This window comes from Bos indicus x Bos taurus, chromosome 4, assembly GCF_003369695.1.
Source record: "Bos indicus x Bos taurus breed Angus x Brahman F1 hybrid chromosome 4, Bos_hybrid_MaternalHap_v2.0, whole genome shotgun sequence".
Taxonomy (NCBI): domain Eukaryota; kingdom Metazoa; phylum Chordata; class Mammalia; order Artiodactyla; family Bovidae; genus Bos; species Bos indicus x Bos taurus.
The window spans coordinates 25,581,800-25,603,749 of NC_040079.1; the positions used below are offsets into that span (position 1 = coordinate 25,581,800).

General features: G+C 39.0%; 1 protein-coding gene across 5 annotated transcripts in view; it reads left to right on the forward strand.

The window, feature by feature from the left end:
- The window catches only part of CEP41 (centrosomal protein 41), a 50,226-nt gene extending 30,929 nt beyond the window's left edge, over positions 1-19,297 (forward strand). For 3 of the 5 annotated variants that reach the window (XM_027538981.1, XM_027538984.1, XM_027538985.1), the window contains 9 exons: positions 619-666; positions 5,162-5,223; positions 6,451-6,520; positions 11,640-11,784; positions 13,462-13,613; positions 13,987-14,054; positions 15,115-15,229; positions 15,683-15,898; positions 16,841-19,297. In XM_027538981.1, the coding sequence (XP_027394782.1) occupies positions 619-666; positions 5,162-5,223; positions 6,451-6,520; positions 11,640-11,784; positions 13,462-13,613; positions 13,987-14,054; positions 15,115-15,229; positions 15,683-15,898; positions 16,841-16,989 (1,025 nt within the window). In that variant the 3' untranslated portion in view covers positions 16,990-19,297. Of the gene's footprint in view, positions 1-618; positions 667-3,066; positions 3,256-5,161; positions 5,224-6,450; positions 6,521-11,639; positions 11,785-13,461; positions 13,614-13,986; positions 14,055-15,114; positions 15,230-15,682; positions 15,899-16,840 lie in introns of those variants that run through there. The other 2 variants (XM_027538983.1, XM_027538982.1) reach the window with 2 other exon arrangements.
- Positions 19,298-21,950: the final 2,653 nt, after the last annotated feature.

A 21,950-nucleotide genomic window follows, 5' to 3' on the forward strand; every position in this document is an offset into this window, starting at 1 on the left:
CTCCAAACCACCTTGGCTAGAACCTAGTGTTATAGAACCAGGCCATAAAACATGAGGGTGGGGGACTCCCCACAGTGCTGAGGATCTGCTGTGATTTCTCAGCAAATCAAATCCATGGTGAATACTGGTGTACAGACTGTGTGGTCTAGTTCAGGCTGCAGTATCAGCATGAATAGTGGAAGACCAAGTTCAGGGAAGAGAAGGAAACCACAAAGATTCAGTGAAAAGGAAAGGGTTACTTGGCCGGGCACGGCAGCTCATTTTAGACATTCAGAGGTTGTTGCTTCTTTCTCTTCCTCTGCACACCTTCCCCACAAAAAAAGCTTATGGGGCAAATAAATGGAGGATGAAAGGCTTAACTCAGAAACAAAAGAAATTACATAAAGCGATCATTTGTAGTGCCTGGGGGGACTTCTTAATGTTTATTGGGTGTGCACCTCAGCTTAGCACATTTGACCAAAACATTTCCCGGGATTCCTTATCTTTTAACAATGCCGTATAAAGACTGTTTACTATGTCTGATCCATTTGTCTGCTGCAGTTCTGTAAAAACAGGATGGGAAGGCTCAGACGTCATTTTCTTCCATTAAAAGCATATTTAAAATCCTTCTCTTTTTAGGTAACAGTATGACTAAATACATTGAGAAGCTAGAAGAGATCAAAAAAAGTGAGTAAGACTATTTATGGTGTGGGGTAATGGAACCCTATAGTGGCTCTGGAAGTTGGTTATTAACAATCCTAACCATACTCTACAGGTGACTCACATACAAAGCTATGGGAGTCAGGTGAGCATGGCAGATGCCCTGAAGGATGTGGGGAACACTGTACCATCGGGTCAGCTGCTGAGGCTGTGGTCTTTGGGTCTGAGTTCTGCCCACCTTAAATCCCATGGGAGATATTAATGTTGGAATATGAAATAATCTCTAGCTAAGCAGTGAGAACCCCAGCTTCTAGTTTCATTGCACTGCAGTCTTTATGATCTGTATTCAAGGTACTTAATCTTTCCTATTTTCTTATTTTCTCTGTACCTGAGATAGGAGTAATAATATCTTATTTCATAGCATTCTTTTCAGTATAAATTCGACAGTATTCACGAAAGAGAGGTGTGAGAAAGAGCTTATTCTTAAAGTAGTGTTATGCATTATAAATTCATTGCAGTCAGCTTTCTTTTAATTAAAAATCATATTTCATACACATCCTTTTAAAAAACTAATCTTTGGCAAAGATATGCTTCTAGTCACTGAGTGCATTGCGCTTGCACAAAATTATAATTTTTCAATCTGTGTCCAAAACAGATGTAAAATGTACACATCATGGCCAGAATCAGAGAAGCAGGGACATCTGTTTTCTTAGATGGATTTGCTCATAGCTTCAGTAGGAGAACCCAGTGCTAGGGCAGTATTGAGCAGAGAGGTGCTCTGATTGGTAGCAGTTCAGGACCTGGCTCTGGCAGAATATACCTTCTGAGAAGAAAATACTACAAATCCAGAATTCACCAGAACTTTTGTTTTTACATACATAGCAGGACTTTTAATTTCAATGATAATGTTCCTGTTCCTTTTGAATTGCTGCAGTATTGAGAAACCCCAGACAATAGACATGGAGTCAGGAACAGCTCCTGGAGAAGGCGATGGCACCCCACTCCAGTACTCCTGCCTGGAAAATCCGTGGACAGAGGAGCCTGGTAGACTGCAGTCCATGGGGTTGCTAAGAGTCCGACACGGCTGAGTGACTTCACTTTCACTTTTCACTTTCATGCATTGGAGAAGGAAATGGCAACCCACTCCAGTGTTCTTGCCTGGAGAATCCCAGGGACGGGGGAGCCTGGTGGGCTGCCGTCTATGGGGTTGCACAGAGTCAGACACGACTGAAGCGACTTAGCAGCAGCAGCAGCAGGAGCAGCTCCGTGCTGAATCTGTTATTTGCTACATTCAGCTATAAGGACTGATGCTATAGACATTTGTTTTTTAATGTGTAATATCACAGTATCCTTTTTTCTTATATATTTTATACTTTATACATTTATGCTATATATTTAAAATGTTATGTATCTGCAAAATATTCCACTTTACATTCATACATATGTGTATATTAAATTTTTAAACTATGAAAAAAATCTTGTTTACTCACCTAAACTTTATTGTTGTCATCCTTAATTCATCCACTGGGCGCAAAATTCAACTGGCCTGCTTCTGTTCTGGTTTGTAGCCTTTTTCACCGCCTAAGCATAGGTAGCTGAGTGTAAACTCACCCATCCACACCAAAATTTGTCCCATATAAAAATTGTCCCATGCCACCCAGCTTGCTGAAACCCTGTTTAAAATATTCCTCATAAAAGCACAATGTGGTTTCTGTGATATATCAACTTTAAATGGAGCTTATCTCCCAAAAGAAATACCTGTGGGTTAGAGTCCTTGAAAATGCGTACTTCACCTTCCCTCTTCAGAAGTTGTGGGCTTCCTTTTAGTAAGACAGGAGGTTCCACTCACCTTGTTTCACACACTTTGTGCTGATTCTCCAGCTAGAATTACTTCAGATTCTGGTTTGGGATCTACATCTTGGAAAATATTTCCTTCTCTTTTCCCATCTTCTGTTGTAGGTGTTCTTTTGGGTCAGAAGGAGGAGAGAATGTTGCCTTGTTTTGTGACACCCTAAACCCATCTCTTTTCTCAGATTACCTTAGATGCCATGTCTTTCTGTGAAATCACAAACCTTGTCCTGTTACTTCCTTTGATTTGTCTTCCACTGTGAGCCCAACTTCCCTTTGCTAATAACGCGTTTTAACAGAACCCTGAAAACGCAGAATTCCTTTGTGATCTGAATATTCTTTCAACTCTGCCTGGGGAAAATAGACACCCTGTGTCTATTGACCATTCACAAAGCCCATTCTTGGCTTCTGGTGGTTAGATGACACTGGTTGGACCCGGTGTGAAGCATCCTAGATAGTTAGGTCTCTGTCCTTCCAGTAACTCGAGAGAGACACACTTAGACTCCAGACTTACCGGAGAGGCAACACTTGATAACATATCTGAAACTAGGATTGTTTGTCTCCATTATAGAGTCCGGGAGAAGCTACAGTAGCAGAAGCTCCATTCTTAAAGCTCTGTTCGCCCTTGCAGGGACAGACTGACAGAGCTTTCCAAGTTATCCTTTTTATAAAATTTAAGACTTACTGTAAAGCGTCTAGCTTAATCTTTTATCTGAGTAATAATGTCAGAAAGTCCTCATGATGGCTGTCCTTCTAAACCAGAACCAGGTATGTAGAGTTCAGGTTCAAACGTGCAGTGCAATTTCTAGTGCGTATGAGAGGATGCTGGAAATGCCGATCATTAGAAAACAGCAGTGCCTGTTTTCTTATTTAAGGTGATTTCTATATAAAGAGGATTTTAATGTGTGTATTTTGTACATAGAATGTGAAGAACTAGAGTAGTACTTCCAACTATGTTAACTATACCAAAAGAATAGCAATGGATAAATGCCACAGTGCAAACTCCTTTTAAAGCTATTGACTATTTTCATTGGCTGACTTATTGCCGTTTTGATTTACATAAATGACTTTGGGTGGGCAAGCTGATGGCAACTGAGAGAAATACTGTAGTTGAGTTGCACTTTCTAAAGCTTCTGCTCAGCTTATTCGGGTCTGCATTCTGATGTGTTTTAGAAACTACTTTGCGTCTGGGTTTGTTATCTTGTTGTATCTAGAAGAAACTGTTTTAAGAATTTCCAGAAAGAAAAATCAATTTTTAGCCAAATTGCTATCTTTAGGACATTTTAGAACAGAGAAGCTTTAGTTCCTCATCAGAAAGAGTCTTGAGGTACTTAGAGAAGGCATGTTTTTAAGATCCTATCATTTCCCGACTCTGAGCTTCAAGGTGTTTGGTAAACCATGCTCACATTATCCTCCAAAGTAGCTATCTGGTGTGCGCTGGTGTTTTGGAAAGTTCGTGGGAATGATTAGTATAACCAAGTAAATAATATTAAGTACCTTTAAGCCTTTCCTTTGCTAGGATTCTTTGTTTATGAGACTTGAGTAATTATCCAGCTAACCTTCAGTAATTCTGAAATAATGAGGTAGTATTTAAGGAGTCAAGGATGTCAATATATAAACTAGAAGAAGAGTGAAGAGTAGGGGTGGGCAGGAGTTCCATGCTGGAAACTCTTCAGAATTGGCAAGTCTTCTTCAGAAAAGTTTAGGGAGGCCAGCTTTTAACATGCCTCTATGGGACAAATAATAAAGTGAGTTTGGCTGTATTTCTTAACTGTTTAACAAACGAATGCAAAAGTTTGAGTTATGTCTCAGAATTGTAAAGATAGCATTGAATAAATATTGATGTTTTCCGTTGATTTTTCTTTTTTTTCTAATTTTGGTTTTTAAAAAAACCCACAATACAAGATTTACCATCATAAATCTTTGATTATAAATTTTTCAGTATACAGTTCAGTACTGTTAAGTATATTTACTTTGTCGTACAATAGATCTCCAGAACTTTTTCCTATTGCAAAACTGCAATAAGTTGATTTTTATTGAAGTAAAGTTGAAGGAAAATTGATATAAGAGATTATCAGGACCAATCATAAGTTTGTGCCCAGTATTGACTCCAGGAAAAAAAGGTCTTCCTCCATTTCTAGCATAGTTTGTAACCTCAGGAATAATTATTCTCTTTCTAGGACAGAGACAGAATACTGGGGTATAAATGTCTTACCAGCTTTTGACCTAGGGCACCTCAGCTTCTCTGGGTCTTTGTCCTCATTTGTAAAATTCAGATATTTATCCCCTGCTTGTTCTGAAAAGGATTTAAAGGACTTACAAAAATGTATGCTATACAATGAGGTCAAAGTAGAGACAGCATAGTAAGGATAATTGTAGACCAATAAAAATAAAGGGAAGAGGTAAAATTGCTGGACCCAAAAAGGTAGCTTAGAATTTCAGCTGGAGGCTTCTCCTGTCCAAAGCAAAAATGATATAACACCTGCCACATTTAATTCTGAGGGTATCAGGAGGATCAAGTGAGGTAATGCAAGGAAATACATGTAGATAACTGGAAAAATATACCATTTTTTGGTACATTTCTTGATGAAATTTCTTGATGACTAGAAAGAATTAGTACCTCCAAGAAAGCAAAATAAACCTGGAAAAATATTTGTCCCGTTCTGCTTTGCAGATTATAGATACAAAAAAGATGAGCTTTTCAAGAGACTAAAAGTAACAACTTTTGCCCAGCTGGTAAGTTTAATGATCTTCCATTGGAGTAAAGACTATCTAATTTGTGCTACTTTCTGTATTTCTAAATTCAACTCTGAGTAATGTTTGCAGAGGGTTTTCTTCTGCTTCTTTATATTTCACCTATGAGAGGGCTAATTGGGATGAAACTTTTTTTCTTTGAAAAGAACTTTATACAGTAAAATATAAATTCTACTTTTTAATCATCAAATTTGTAGTTTAAGTTTTACTTTTCCTTGTCAATTTATCTTAATAATGAGAATCTAGAATTCTGGGTTCTTTATTGCTTGGACATATTTCTCTGTGGAAAGCAGGTAATCTCCCATCTATGACTGTACTCTTTTTTCCAAGTCTTTCTGCCATGGGCTATTTTGTTACTTTAGGAAAGTCACTTTCTTCTTTCATTTGAAAATTATGGACAAAATGTCTCTCTGGCCCCCAAACAAAAGTTCCAGTGATATGCAACTCAAGGTGGATGTTAGTCTAATGAGCTAAGTTGTGAAAAGTGATTTATTTATTTTTTAATTTGAATTTTACGTACCATTTTTTAAATGTTTATTGGAGTACAGTTGATTTATAATGTTGTGTTAGTTTCAGGTGTACAGCACAGTGAATCAGTTATTATATGTATATATATTCTTTTTCAGATCCTTTTCTCATATAAGTTATTATGGAATATTGAGTTCCCTGTGCTATACAGTAGGTCCTTGTTAATTATCTATTTTATATATAGTAGTATGTGTATATTAATCACAATCTCCTAATTTATCACTTCCTACAACAGAAAAGTACTTTAAAAACTATGTATTGGGTGTACAACATTGTAATCAATATATCCATAATTACATTTATTTCTTCACTGAATAATTTCTAATACAATGCTGTTATGCACTTTTTAAGAAATAGCATGTTATATTGAAACTAGAATATACATGAAGGCAGTTTTAAACCCTTATTTATGTTTCTTGTCCAAAATTATCCTTTTGGTCTTTTGAGTTTATTGTGTAATGTTTTAAACAAGTTTTTTCTTCTGGAATGAAGAAAATGTAATGTAATTACTGCCGTCAAAGTAAGAAGACCTGAGATTTAGTCTTCAACTGGGAACACTGACAGTTTCTTAAAACAGGAGATCTTTGATTGATATTTCCTCGTCTTCTGTTAAAACCAGAATTGCCTCTGTTTAAAGACAAACATACACACATCTACACATTTCATTCTGTTTTCTATCAGGTCATCCAGGTTGCGTCCCTATCTGATCAAACACTGGAAGTGACAGCTGAGGAGATTCAAAGGCTAGAAGGTAATGAGAATTGAGGATTTGGGGAAAATAACAAGTTGACCATTTGACTGTGGGATCCTGTGCTATTGTGTTCACAGGGACTTTGATGTATCTGTCTGTAATTAGATTGTGACTCTCTGAGAAATGCTATCTGCTGCTTTGCTAATTCTTATTTCTTTAAAAAAAAAAAGCTGTCTGGTTTACTGGTTGTAACATTTTTAGTCTTAAATGTTTTAAATGTGTTTAATATACTAATTAATTTTTTAAACAAATATTTTTACTGCTCTCTGTATATGTACAGGCCACAGAGTTAGGTGCTATGGGACTACAGCTGAAGATGAAAAAGACACAGCTCTGCTTACATGGAGTCATGTGAATTTCTGTCATATGAGTAACCTTGTCTTTCTGTTGTTATTTTCCCCCCCAATACATGTGTGCACGTGCATACCATGGCCTCCAGGGCCTGGAATCTCAACAGGTGCAAGTTAAGGGTGAGACTGTCTCAGGCTGAGGAGCAGCCTGAGCAAAGGCACGGAGAAGTCCAAGCGTGTTTGGGGAATCACATAACCCAGTCTGGCTGGGGTCTGAGTGAGGGTTATGAGATAAGACTAGCAAGACAGATAGGCACCAGATCTCCTTTCTTAAATACCAAGTTGAAAAGAAAGCCTCTTAGGTGTACTGTCATGAAAAGAATCCACAGAGCAAAGGTCTTTATTCATCCTGAAGTCCTCAGCTGTCAATGTGCGGCTGCTTGTTGAAGGGGGATGTGTTTTGTTAAGGTTGATGTAGGCCAGGAATTTGACTTCTGATTTCAAGACAAGTTTCTCAGGAAGACTGAACACCGGGTTTGTACAACTCAACTGTCATTTCCCTGGGCTTGTTTTTGTTAGGGAGGATAAAGAGAATCTGAAAAAGGCAGGAATTTATCTTTTGACGGATGCCTCTCACACTGCAGAGAAATAAGGGCTCTTTGTAATAGAGATAATTGAGTCTCCTCATACGAGTACTCCCAGTTTTAACCTGGTTATTATAAAGTACCTGGATTTTGTCCTTTAATTCATTGTCGAGATTGCAACACCAGGACATATGGGCACATGCAATTTTCTCTTCTGAGATAAATTTGCAGAGCAAAATAGGCTCTTGTAAAGTAGGACACCATAATGTGTGAGTAATATTAGTGTTTTTAGTGCTCTATACAGAATAATAACTCACTCAGTAATGCTTGTAGAGCAGATTGTATCTGTATACACATTGGCTGTTTTTGAAGGAATAAAAAAACTCCTTTTATAATATTTATTTTTCCCTGCTTTAAAATATATTTCTAGAAAATCAAAAACCTGTTAAAAAAAATATAAAGAAGAAAATTAAAATAACTAATAAACCCTATTAACATTTTGGTCTATTTTCCCCACCCAAATCCATACTCTTCGTATATAGTTTTGTATTATACTGTTATCATTGAACATTTTATCATGAAAACTTTGCTATTAAATAGATTTCAAAGCTCAATTGTAAAGGCTGTGTTGTCATATAATGTCTAGCCTTTAGATATGCCATGATTTATTTAATTATTCTCCTATTGTTGGCCATTAATGTTTTTCTGATTTTTCATTTTTATGAGAGAATGTTGTAATGCAAATACATAAATTTTTATATGGTTCTGACTTATTTCCTGAAGATAAACTGCTGCAGAGGGTCAAAGGGTGGAACCGTTTTAAGATGCTCAGCGCTGATTCCACATTATCTCCAGAAAGGTTCTACTTGTTTGTATTCCCACCGAACAAATAAGAAGACCCATTTCTCCCCATCCTAGCCAGTGCTGAATAGTTCTCACTTTTGTAAATGTTTCCCAGTTTGATGGATGAAGAACGGTATATAATAGTTTTAGTTTTAATTTATCGGAAAACGAGATCAAGCCTTGGCATACATGTCTGTGTTTGTGGCCATAGATATTTCTTCTTTTGAGGACATGTCCTTTCTTGCTTTTTTCTAATGGAATGTTCATCTTTTACTTACTGATTTGTAAAATCTTTAAATGATTATGATCTCTTTATTCATTGGAAACCAATATAGCCTTGAAAATAAATGAGAAAAATCTTTACTTGATGTTATTAAGTTAAAAAAAAAGTAAACAACAAACCATAGTGTAGAGCAGTATGAATAGCATCTTTCTGGATATGTAAGAAGAGGAGAAATAAATATATGTAAAATATGTAGTTGTTTCATTTTGGGAAGGAGACAAATATTTGAAGGTAGTTCCCTTGGGGGAAGGGGCCTGATGGCCTGCAGTTCTGGAGTGCAAAGAAGGCTTCCTTTCCATGTTAACAGTTTTATCTTGATTGCATTTTTATTTTGTGCATACAATCTTTTTTCTACTAAAGAGCTAGTTTTAAAATATTAATGAACTAAGTATATTAACCTTTTCTCACTTACACATGTCATGGATTTTTTCCCTAATTTGTGATTTTTAATTTTCTTTGTGTTGACTTTTGACATATTTGAGGTTTGCATTTTTTATGATTAAATCTGTTAGCCTGATGTATTTTCATTTTGGTGCTTTAGAGTCATAAAATCCAAAATAAGAAGAGGTTATCTAAGGTTGCTTTTTTAAAATAGTTGGCAGATTATCCCAGCACTATTTATTTAATAGTTCTTACCTACTGGTTTTTGTACCTTTAACATACATTAGATTTATATATATATATCTGTCTCCTAGGATTTGTTTCTGTGTTCTTTGTAATTTTCCATTGTTCTACTGCACTGTTTTGATCCTTCACCTTTTCAATATATGTGACTACTTGAAAAGGCAGATTCTCCGAATTACATATACATATATCTTTTTTCTTCTCATCTTTAAAATCCTTTTAAGCTTTTTTTTTTAAAAAGTCCATTGGGATTTGTTTTAAGGCTGAAAATTAAATTAGGAAAGGATTAACATCACTTTACTTTAATCACTAAGTCAGGAACATGCACAATATGTCACTCTCTCTTCATCCAGGTCTTCTTTAATGTCCCTAAGTAAAATTTTTATAAGACCTATAAAGCACTTATCAGTTTTTATAGGGCCTTTACATTTTTTAATAGGTTAATTTTCTAGGACAGTATATTTTGTAACTAGCTGTTATCGTAAATGAGATGTTCTTCATGTTATTTTCTTACTGGTATATAGAAAAAATATTTTGATTGTCAGTATTTATTTATTTTATAAATAGCTTATTTTTTTAAATTAACCTTACAATCTAGATTAATTTTAAAATCTAACATATTTATGAATATTCTCCTTATTTTCATAGGATTCTCTTAAAGTTTCTAGGTATGTTATATGCAAATTAAAATTTTATATTCTCTTTAATAACTACACTTCCTATTTCTATTTATTCTCTCATTATACTGGTTAGAACAGCACATTCTCAAGCCTTTTGGTACTAGTCTTCCTCTACACTTTATTTTTGACGACCTCAAAGAGTTTTGGTTTTTGTGAATTATATCTATTAATACTTGTGATATTAAAAATTTAAATAGAATTTTAAGAATATTTATTTGCTATTTACCTTAAAAATAATCATATTAACCCCATTGCAAACATAAATAACATTTTTATGCAAAATAGCTGTGTTTCCAAAACAAAAATATATATGAAGCATAACATTGTTTCACACTTTTTGTAAGTCATGTTAATGTCTGTTTTAACAGAAGAGAGCTAATATCTCATACCTTCTGCATTCAGTCTGTTGCAATATACTCTTTGGGCTGAAGTAACCTGAAGAAAATCTGGCCTCACCCAGATCTTAATTGAACAAAGGAAGAACATTTTAATAGCCCTTTCATATAATATGAATATTTTTCTTTGACACTACATCAAAACTTGATAGCTGGTACCTTCTTAAAGGTTGGTTGTAGTGTGGAATCTGAAACCATATCAATGAACTTTTCATACCCTGTTACATTGAGCCCATTGGTCTGTTTTGAACTCTGAATGTATTTTTTACTCATACATAATTTTATAACATCATTCATTGGTCATTTGGAAAGTACTGATGAGGCCTTCCCTGATAGCTCAGTTGGTAAAGAATCCACCTGCAATGCAGGAGACCCCGGTTCGATTCTTGGGTCAGGAAGATCCCCTGGAGAAGGGATAGGCTACCCACTCCAGTATTCTTGGGCTTCCCTTGTGGCTCAGCTGGTAAAGAATCCACCTGCAATGCAGGAGACCTGGGTTCAATCCCTGGTTTGAGAAGATCCCCTGGAGAAGGGAAAGTCTACCCACTCTAGTATTCTAGCTTGGAGAATTCCATGGACTATATAGTCCATGAGGTTGCAAAGAGTTGGACACAACTGAGCGACTTTCATTTTCACTACTTTCACTGAGTTAAGAGTTATCTTCCAAATGTTGACAGATTTCACTACACAATATCAAAAAGTCACATTAACCTCAACACCCATCTTATCAGGAAAGTCATTAAGATGGTAAAGAAGTCAAGCTCTTGGTGGCAAATAGTTTCCAAAATTCTATTTTTGTTTAAAATTTAATCATTGCAACAAATACCATTGGTTGTTTTCCTTGAAATGAGAAATTCACTTAGATCATCTTTTAGAAAATATATGCCAAATGCACAAACCTAAATAACTATAGTTTTCATGTCAATTTTTCTTCCACATAAAAGTGGAGTTCAAGGCAAAAGCAGCACGAATCCCACACATACTTTCCCTTGAAACACCAATGGGATGTTAGTATGTAGCAAATTTGTTGTGTGTGGATTCTCCCATTTCATCACACAGAATATTTTAAAGATGTGTTATTTAAGGAGGACATTTAATAAAAATTATGATTACTACTTTATCAGGGACTTTTTAAAAAATGTTACTGCCATGGTTACCCTCAGTGCAAACCGCAGCATGATAAAAAAGACAAATAACATTGTAGTATTATGAAAATAGTTTTCACCTTTCAGATCCCCTGAAAAAGGGTCTTTGGGACTCCTGGGGTCCACAGACTACAGTTTGAGAATCTGTATGTTAGAACTTAGAGAACAGTTTAATAATGATCATATGAGTTCCTTTTCTCCACCTACTTTCAGTGGAACTACCTAACAAGTAAATACAAATTCTGAGGTTAAATTTATTTATTTATTCATTTTAGACAATGATTCTGCAACTTCAGAGCCTGATGCTGAAATCACTGCCAAGACCAACGGGAATGGGAGCCCTGGGGAGCAGTCGCCAAGCCCCGTGCAGTTCATAAACAGTGAGGGAGCCGGGGACTTTAGCCGCTCAACTCTTCAGAGGTGCTCTTATCAGATTCATGTTTTCACTGCATTTTACCTTCATTAATCTATGTACCATGTCAATGATTTAATTACCTTAGAAACAGGTTGGTGTCATGAAATCCCACATTTTCATCCCAGCCATTTGATTTTCTCTATATATAAATGCCACCTCCTGAATCTTTTCACAGCATTCTTAGTTAATGCAAGCATATATTGATAGGAGAGCTTTAATTTTCACTCCTCAACCCCTTTCTTCTGAGCTTTCACATATGCAAGTTTGCTATTAGGACTCAGTTTTACAACCACTGTCTTTTGACTCAGAGTATGATTCCCCCCCTCTCCTTTTCTGTCTGCTGCAGCTTATAATTACCCTGTCTAGAATCAGAAGAAAAACAGAGTGCCACACATAGTGCTCTGATACTAAATAGGTGCGAAGGAGAGTGAAAGCAGCCTTGATGTCAGCTCTCCAATGCACGGGGCAGTTTCACGGTGCAGCACGTCCTCACCTGTATTCACTGTCGGTTATAAGATGGTACTAATGTTCTGCACGTATCCATCTCTTCTACTGGTAAAACAGGTCTACCAGACAAGCTAGTTCTACTGGGGACAGCACTGCTCTTGTCAATCGCACTACTGTTATTTTCATGACTACTTCTGTGCAGGGACTCTAAAATTGCATTCAAAACAAGATAGACGAACAAGGCTTCCGTGAGGATGTAGTTTCATATGACATAGTTTTTTCTTCTTTGATCAACAAAATATGCACCATATGGCATAGAGTTGTAGCTTTTCATTGGATTTAAAGGCAGACTTTGACTTGCTGTGATGGGAGAGGAGCTATTGCTACAGACCAACCAGCCTGTGGTTTGGCATGTGTGTCTCCATATTACCAGAAGAGTGATCATCTTCTTATCCCAGTGCAGATATTTCACTGCTTGGCATTTTGCTCATAACACATGTTTTCTCCAACTCATGTTTGTACCACATTTTGCCTATATTAACCTGGCAAGCAATTTTGGTAATTCTATGACTTCAGAAATGGGTCAGAAACAAACCTTCCTCATTTTAATCGTAGTTTTTCCACCGTCTTATCATATGCCACAAAATCTAAAAGCCTCTTCAACCTCAACGTCATAACCCATAAAAATTTAAGTGACTACAGATAACTATTAAAGACATTGAGGATAAGACATACTGGATAAGTCACAGTATATGAAATATATTAAAACACCATTGTTACTTTATGTTACATATAATATACATAGAAATGTCTTCAGTTTTCCTGTCCGGTCAACCTTATTCTTTCCTTTTGCTCTGCTTTCTTACACTCATCAAAATTCCATTGGATTAACTGTTCGCCTCTTTCTTTCTCTGAATGCTGCCCTTGTTGCTGGAGGCAGCATGTGCCCTACAGTTTCTGCCCCCTCTGCCATGCTAATGACCTAACATGCACTCTCTGAAGGTGAGTATGGACAGTGGATCCCTTCCTTGGTGTCCAGGGTGATAGAATAAGAATCCATCCATAGTACCTTGCATTCAGAGACAGAACTGAGAGCCCATATCCATTTTCCTTTTCCTTTGAAGTGTTTTTTGAAAAGACATTGAGCACTCTTGTCGCCATTCTGAAGAAATGCATTTGACCTTTAAGCCACCCACCCCTGACTAGTGTCTGCCGACCTACTTTTGCACTTGCAGCGTCATCAGTGGTGTTGGGGAACTGGATCTAGACAAAGGGCTTGTGAAGAAAACAGAGCCCAATACCAAAGACAAACCTTATCCCGACTGCCCTTTCCTGCTGCTAGATGTACGAGATAGAGACTCTTACCAGCAGTGCCACATTGTTGGAGGTAAGAGAGAAAGGCTTTTCAGTGTCTCACTCCCAAGAACAGAGCCCGGTCCTGAGCCCAGGCAGACTCGACCCACACCCCGTGGTCAGCACAGTGCTAGCCAGAGGGGTTCCGGGAACCTGTGAGTTGGCTCCACCGCATGCTCTGAGAGAGGCTGGGGAAATTCTCAGAGGGATCAGGGGCCCAGGGCTAAATGTCAGAATGCTTCCTGTCCTTCACTATGTCCTGTTCTCTTCTCTCTCACAGAAGCATTTAGGTTTATCACTAGTGAGTTTGAAAATATGTTTAACTCTTAGATGTTAAACCAGCTAGGGATTGGAGCCGAGTTGTACTGAGAACTACAAACTTCCTAAGCTTTTTCTTCTCTTTGCAGCTTACAGTTACCCAATTGCAACTCTGTCTAGAACAATGAACCCTTACTCAAATGATATTCTTGAGTATGTATCCTTTGTTGCACTTTAAGGAGTTGGGTGGTATAAGAATTGTAAGAATCAAATTTATTACCGATATTATTTAGCTAACTTAGCATATTTTAGAATTTGGATCTTTAGCTATTGCTGAGGCTGCTTTCTAGTCCATCCTGCAGTTGGACAAGAAACGTTAGATTAACAGTTAGGATCTATTGACAGTTAGTCCTAAGACATTTTTTTCCCCAGAAAGCTTTTTTTTTTTTTTCATTTTCCCCAAGTAAAATATAAGGATTGAATTTTTTCCTTCTATTTTAATTTTTTTCTTCTTAAAATTTTAGTTTGCTTTGCTCATAAAAATTGTACAAATAGAAAATTTAAATACTGAAAAATATAAAAAAGAAAACTGAAATCCCCGATAACCACACAACTGCATAAGAAACTCTTAGGGAATCTTTTGTGTATGTTATTCCAGGCGGTCTTCTATGTAGTCTTTTTAACAAAGTGGAAGTCATACTTAGATATATAATTTAGTGTGTTGCTTCCCCCACTTCCTATTACTTGAATTTCCCCACACTAACACAAGCTCTGTATAAACTCTGTTTTTGGTGCAGTAAAATATCTGATCTTAAGATTTACTGTAGTTTACTAAATCATTCTTCTCTGGAGGACTGGACTTTTAGGCGGTTCCCACTTTTTTACCGTTCTCAGTAAGGCTGCAGTGGACACACCAGGCACTCAAGTTTTTATGTTTCCTCATCTGTAAATGGAGTTTATAATAATTGCTCTCCAGGACTGTACAGATGAAAGGGCCAAAGAGTATACAGTATGTAACTAGTGCCATCTTGGAGAGAGATATATATATATAGAGAGAGAGAGAGAGTTATGTGTACACACACACACAAGAAAAGGATACCAGCTTGTGCTGGTTTTCAGCACAGGAAAAAAAATCCAGGATGCCCTGAAGAGGGGTCATCCCGTGCTCCCTGAACTCAAGATAGGCAAACCTTGACTGCTTTCCTTCCTTCGGCATTTCTGTATAGTCTAGGAGCATTAGCTCAGTGTGGTCAAACCTTAACTCATGTGACTGTTAGAAAAATGCCCACGGCAAGATCATCATCCTGTATGACGACGACGAGAGGCTGGCCAGCCAGGCGGCCACCACCATGTGCGAGCGGGGATTTGAGAACCTCTTCATGCTTTCTGGAGGTGAGGGGCTACGTTCTGCTTAGGACTTAAAAGGCAAATACTTGGACTCACACTCCTTCTGCTTCACTCCTAGAGTTTCCCCCCTCCCCTCCCCTGCAGAGCTCAGAATTCAGTATTCTGGAAATAGAAAAAAAACATGCTGGCGGAAGGGAGTCAGGATATGTGAAACTTCCCTTACCTCAATCAGCACATGTTTCTAATTCCTGAAAGAATGATGTTGCTTTATGGTTCTGTAAGAAAGCCTTAATGCTGAAGACTTGAGCAAAGCAATTTCTGGTGGAATTCTCAGAATCCCACATAACAACGGACATTTTCTGGTATAATTTACTTAATGGTGAAGCAATTAAGAAAGATTTCCCGTCCTTGTGTTGAGGAGACACGTGGGCTCCTTTCCAGGTTTGCCTTGGCCTTACCATGCTAACAGTGCTTTTTCTGATGATCTTCCATACCCAGGTCTAAAAGTCTTAGCTCAGAAATTCCCAGAAGGACTGATTACAGGTTCCCTGCCAGCATCTTGCCAGCAGGCCCTTCCTCCTGGTTCTGCCCGAAAACGATCCAGTCCCAAAGTGCCGCCCCTACCAGCTGAAAATAAATGGAGATTTACCCCGGAAGACCTAAAGAAGATAGAATATTACCTGGAAGAGGACCAGGGTCCTGCAGACAATCCTAGTAAGATATTTTGACCTTTGGAAATAATGTTTCTGTAGAACTTGAGATTTACAGCTTTGAACATCAACCTCATCATATGAGAAGCTTGATCTCTTATATTCAGATTCTTAAAATATTTGCAGGGGGGAGGGAAATATGCAGGTGCTATGTGAGGAGAAGGGAAATGAGTGAGCGGAGGTGCTCCCAGATGATGGCAAGAATCAGGCATTGCACACAGACAACTGAAAGAAAAGTTTTCAGTCAAATAAAGTGGGTATCTTAGGAGGAGCTGAGAGGCTAAGCTAAAGCATTCAGATTCCTTCTTGGAATACAAAGCATTCCATCTTTCCCCTCATCATTACCATTGTTTAGTCGCTAAGTCGTGTCTGACTCTTTTGCCATCCCAAGGACTATAGCCTGCCAGGCTCGTCTGTCCATGGGATTTTCCAAGCAAGAATACTGGAGTGGGTTGCCATTCCCTTCTCCAGGAAGGTCTTCCCAACCCAGGGACTGAACCCATGTCTCCTGCATTGGCCAGTGGATTATTTACCAGTGAGCCACCGGGGAAGCCCTTGATTCCTTCTTGGAAAACTTTGCTTCCTTCTGCTGCTGCTTCTTACACTTCCAGCCTTTCCTTTGACACAGTGCTTTCTCTTTCTCCTCTAGTCGTTCCTGTTCCTTCTCTAGTGAGAAGGAATGACGAATAGGCGAGGTTGGTTGGGACAGTGGAGAGGAAGGAAAGAACAATAATCTGGGTTTCCTTTCATCCCTACCCTCTTCCCCACCTTCTAATTGATCTCAAGGCTCAAGAGTAAGTTTTAACCTAAAGAAGATGCTGAACAGAACTTCATTAGCTTAAAAGTGGTGTGTAGCATAAGACTTCATTAGTTTAAAAGTATACTTGGCAGATTGTCTCTGCAATCATTTTTGCAGCTCTGCTCCCTGCTTTCTTGCTTCCTCCAGGCCGGCTGAGCCAAGCTAACGCTTCTGGAAGAGATGCCAAGGTTCCAGGCACCCGCAGTGGTCAGAACCTGCCTGCCGGGGGCCCTGCCAGCCACCAGAATCCCCGCTCACTGGGCAGTGGCCACCTGCAAGGCAAACCCTGGAAGTAAAGGACCTTGTCTGCCTTAGTCAAATAAATGTTTTCTCTCCTTTTGGAACCCCGAGCAGTTCCCAAGTTGGTCATTTCAGAAACTGCTGCAAAGACCTCAGCATGTGTGCCAGGCCCTCTTCCTATCTCCAACTCCTTTCCCACATCCAGCTTGGGAAGGATTTTTACAAAAACCAGAGGCATGACAGGCTCTAGTGTCCTCCCTGTTGTTTACAGAATATTTAAGTCTCTGAAACTGAGTAGGAAAAAAGTCTTAATTTTTTTAGGCTTTCATTTTTTAAAAAATAAGGTCGAGTTTGTTTTGGTCTGTGTCCTGCATTGTTTTGTAACTACTTCAGGCACATCTGTGTGTCCTTCCCAGCCAGTTCTTTTTCACTCAGTGTTCTTGGTTTCACGAAGGTTCTCTAGGTAGGCTTTGCAGCCTGAGAAGCTGCCCCTGGGGGTGCAGATGATTCAGAGCCGCCACCAGGGTCTCCATCAGGTGTGGACCCGCTGGCTGAGGAGCTTTTTGCCCAGCACCCACCCGATGCACGTTCTGTCTTGAGTTTGGAAGCCGATACCTGTAAGCATTACTGAGTTAAGACTTAGTAGCCGCTCTCACATGTGTGCGAAGCTCCCCCTCACGAGATGTTCTGGGGCCAGCACAGGTGATGATGTGTGCTCAGCCACCCTCATGGGAAAGCCCTATCCACTGTACAGGGCTGGGTTGAGAGCCATTCATTGAAGCCCCCTGGAGTCGCCCCTCATTTGTGGTTGGTTTATTAGTTGTAAATTTCCATTATCCAGCTCAGGCATATTCATATTAGATGGGTAGAAATCATGGCCCCTTGAAAACACTGGCTTTGGTTGGGTCACCACCAGCACACAAGGTGAGGATGACTCCACAGCCCTTTGTCAGAGCTGACAACCCCTGAAATCCTTGCTTAGAAATACAGTATTAGTCTAATTGAGTAATTAGTGCAATTTCCTGCTTACTTTTCATTCTCATGACTGAGCTGTGATTAGGAGGTTGTGATTATAGATTCTTGTTTGGCCAGAATTTTGAATCGGCATTAATTGAATTGCTAGATGACTGACATTCATTCCATTTAATTGGGGGAACAAAAGACCTCAGGTAAGGATGAGGAACTCTGAAATCATCAGGAAAAGGAAAAAGAGGCTTGTTAATTTTTATGGTCTGTGATCTGTAGTTGTGATAAGGGACTGAGGAATAAATTGTGCTCTTTGTCATGGCAACCAGCCTCTGAAAAGCCAGCTGAAAATTGCCTATCCTTAGGTGGTTATTGCTGCTGGGGAAGATTTGTCTTAACAGGACTCTTTTTCTCACCACCAAAAAAAAGGTATCACAGTATTTCCAGCATGGGAAGCTGTATTTGTAGGAGAAATAAAGGTAATAAATATCTTATAGAGACATATGGAAAAATAACTTTCAGATTCAGCCCAGTTCTATTTTAGTGTGTTTATTCTTCTCTACTTGATTTCCAAAGTGCAACATTTTCCGATGCTTTAGAAATCAAACAAACCAGGGACATTGTTCAGATGTCAGGCCGTGCCCAATTTTCCATAAGATTCAAGAATCTTGTATAAAATTCAGCCAACGTACACAAAGCTTTAATGAGGAGCCTGTCATGTTTCCCCATAAATTTATTGCCTGAGAACTAAGTTCAGCCTTTTGCTAATGCCAAAATGCTCTGGCTTTTTATTTTCTTTACAGCATTGATTTTTTTTAATGCAAATTTTTCCACATTCAACTTTCCCCTAGCATGGACAAGATTTTCAGCCATTTTGGACACATATACATTTTTAAGAAATTTTTTTTCTCTGTGACAGAGTTCTGTTTATTCCATTTTCAAGTCGACTAGTCAGGAGTCTAGATTTCCCCCACTGGATTCAGTTTTACAAGTGAGTGGTAGCCCCTTTTGTTCCTATTCTGCATTCCCATCACCACACAACACTAGAGCGTTTGAAATGGCTGTGTGTGTGTGTGCACAGTCGGTGTAGCCGATCCTATTAGAGTTGCTGTGCGTTTACTGGAGAGACCTGGCAGGTTGACTGTACTGACGTGTGTCTCTCCATAGTGCTTTGCCTGTTGGTAGGGGTTTTATATAACTGCTCCTCAAAGACCTGCTCTCATTCTGTACTTTTTGTGTTAAGTGTCACTCGCAGACAGTTTTTACACGCTCACGGTATTGCTCTGAATGTTCTGCATGACTAGTTTCTTCATTAGATTAACTGACATGTATTATTTAAGTGATCTGTGATACTCTGTGCAATTATGAATGTTGACGATTAAAGTACATAGTTGTTAATTTGTTGTTTGCTATTAATATGCTGAAGTCTGCCAACTTCTCTCTCCCTCTCTGTTGAGATGATCTGTGGGGAGTCACATGAGCCTGGGGTGATTGGAAAGTGTACTTCTTTTTGCTGTATCTCCCAGGAACGCCTATTTTCTTTGTATAAATGAATCAGGAAATCATTCCAGTTAGGGCAGGAGACCTTAGCTCTCCAGTTAGAAGGTCTGGGTTTCTCTCCATGCCCAGCAGGGACTGATGGCCACCTTAAACACAATACCATGGGACTCTCATCAGTGTTGCAGAGGCTGGCAAGCTGCTCTTGCCTGGGAACTTAGGACCCCCTGGATGGAAAATGCTTCCTCAAAGTACAGCTACTCCTCTCTCTGAGCAACAGTGATGGTCAAAGTCTAACTAATACATTCAGTACTCTAAAGAAGGAAAGGAGGGGAGGAAGGAGGGAAGCGTGAAAGCAAGAAGTGAAGAGGGAGGAGAAGGCAACATTACTCATTCAAGTACAAAAAGAACATCTCGGGCTGTAATGTCAGGTTTAGTCTACTGAAAGACATAGAATGATTTAAATGGCCTAAAAGTAATTTTATTTTTCACCTTTAGTAGAAAGTCAGAACTAGCACAATCATATTGGACTAGGGTATAAGTCAGAATTAAAAGAGAGCAAATAGAGTTCATTAGTTGCTGAGGGATTTTTCCCGCAGTGCTATTGAGATTATACAAAAATTCATAAGACTTTAGGCTACTCACCAAGAACACAGAACAAAACAAAACTTCTTTTCTCTAATTCCCTTGTGGAATATAAGTGAAGTCAGAGTCCTGGGCTAGAAAGAAATATGTAGGCAATTTTTCTTGTGTTGGTTTTGGTTTCTGTCACGTTATATATTCGTTGTAGATTCTGTCTTTTATGTTCTCTGACTTTTTTAGGGGGGATAATTAATTTCTGTCCACCTGGATTTAAATCCATGACTCCCTTCCTGTTCTATCCTGAAGATAATCATTAAGAACCTTTCTTTCTCCAGTTCTAAAATACTCCCAGTATCTATAATGTGCTTTTATTTTTTCACAGTTCTTTCAAAGTTGTAACTCCCATGATACTCTCCTTTTTCTTTTTTCAAGAAACATCAGAAATGTGTATTTTACATCAGTTTATGTGAGCATGATGATATGCTTATCTTCTATTCAATTATTTTTTTGATGAAAATTAATATGTTTTTCCTATGAAAACAATAAACAGGACACACTGTGCTTCCCAAGTGTTCAAAATACATTTGGGTAGTAGTACTTTCCTAAAATTGCAGTAATTATTGAAATTGCTATTGCCATGTGCTTAAATCGGCACGCAGGTCAGTTATGGCATAAAATGTGTAATGGTGGCAATTTGTCAGCACTGAATCCTGGCAGAACGGGATTCAGTGCCTGATTTTATGTGTTTACAGAACTCTACTGCCTCCTTCCCCCGCCATCCCATCCCCTTACGGCCTCACTCTCTGGTGCTGATCCTCTTTGTTCCGAAGGCAGACTCAGATTCTCTTCACATGCATAACATCCTGAGGTACCTGGTGAAATGTTTGGCAACAGAGGTCACTTACTAGACACTACGGACTGATTGACTACATTTTTAAAAATTATTTTGACTGTAAGCTCCTAGAAGGTAAAAATCACCAGCTACGTGACAGTGCCCCTTAATAAGCATATGTGAATAAGTGAGCTAAAGAAATCCGTCAGGACTGCACTCTGGGATGTCAGGCCCACCGTGGCGGTCACCCAGCCCTGGCCTGCCATTCTGGAGACCGGAAAGGCTGTTACCCTTGTCCCCTTGGACGTCCTTTCGTAGGCGAGGCATTCGTAACTCTGAGAGTTGTAGATTACCCCCTGCAGGAGGTGCCCGGGAAGCTGTGAGGACCTTTACTGTTACCCTGGCTGTCTACAGTCTGCCTGTTTCCACGGTCCCCTCAGGCTCAGCATAGCCTTCAGAATTCATCAGCTACGGGTTATACACCATCTCCCCATCTGAGAGCAGGTTTTACTTTCTCTTTGGTTTCAAGTCTTAAAGATTTCCAGGTATTTATGCTTATAAACATTTATGGGGCGTCTACTATGTGTTAGGTAGTATTCTTAGAGTCTTCATTTTATGTTTTGACTCATTTGACCATCCCAACATCCCTACAAGGTAGGCGCCCCCGTTCTTAGAGGGAGAGACTAAGGGTCGAGTGGAAATTAAGCAACTTGCCCTTGAGTCACTGAGCTGGAAGGTTGAGAAAACTGCACTGCTCTGGGCTTCCCTCTCTGGGTGGGCCCAACACCCTCTCCCTGGCCATGCCTCCAGTTCACCAACAAAAATGTAACTTTCCCTTGGCTGTCCGCCTCCCTCCCTTCCCTGTTACCTGAGATTCCACTGAAAGCCTTCCTCCTCTACCTACACGAAGGGCAGTGGGAGTTCAGGGACAGAAGCATGTGCTTCTGGGACCATGAATTTCCCCGTTCCACCGCTGTCTGTGTCTGGTGACCTGTCTTGAAGACAGGTGCCCCAGGGTTTCTAAGATTTGTTTTGGTTCTCAGCGTGTCCCTAATGAGGTATCACTTAGGGAAGGGGAGTTACAGGCTTTTCAACAGATTGTACGGGGAAGGTAGGCTGTTTTCCTGATGGTTGAACTCT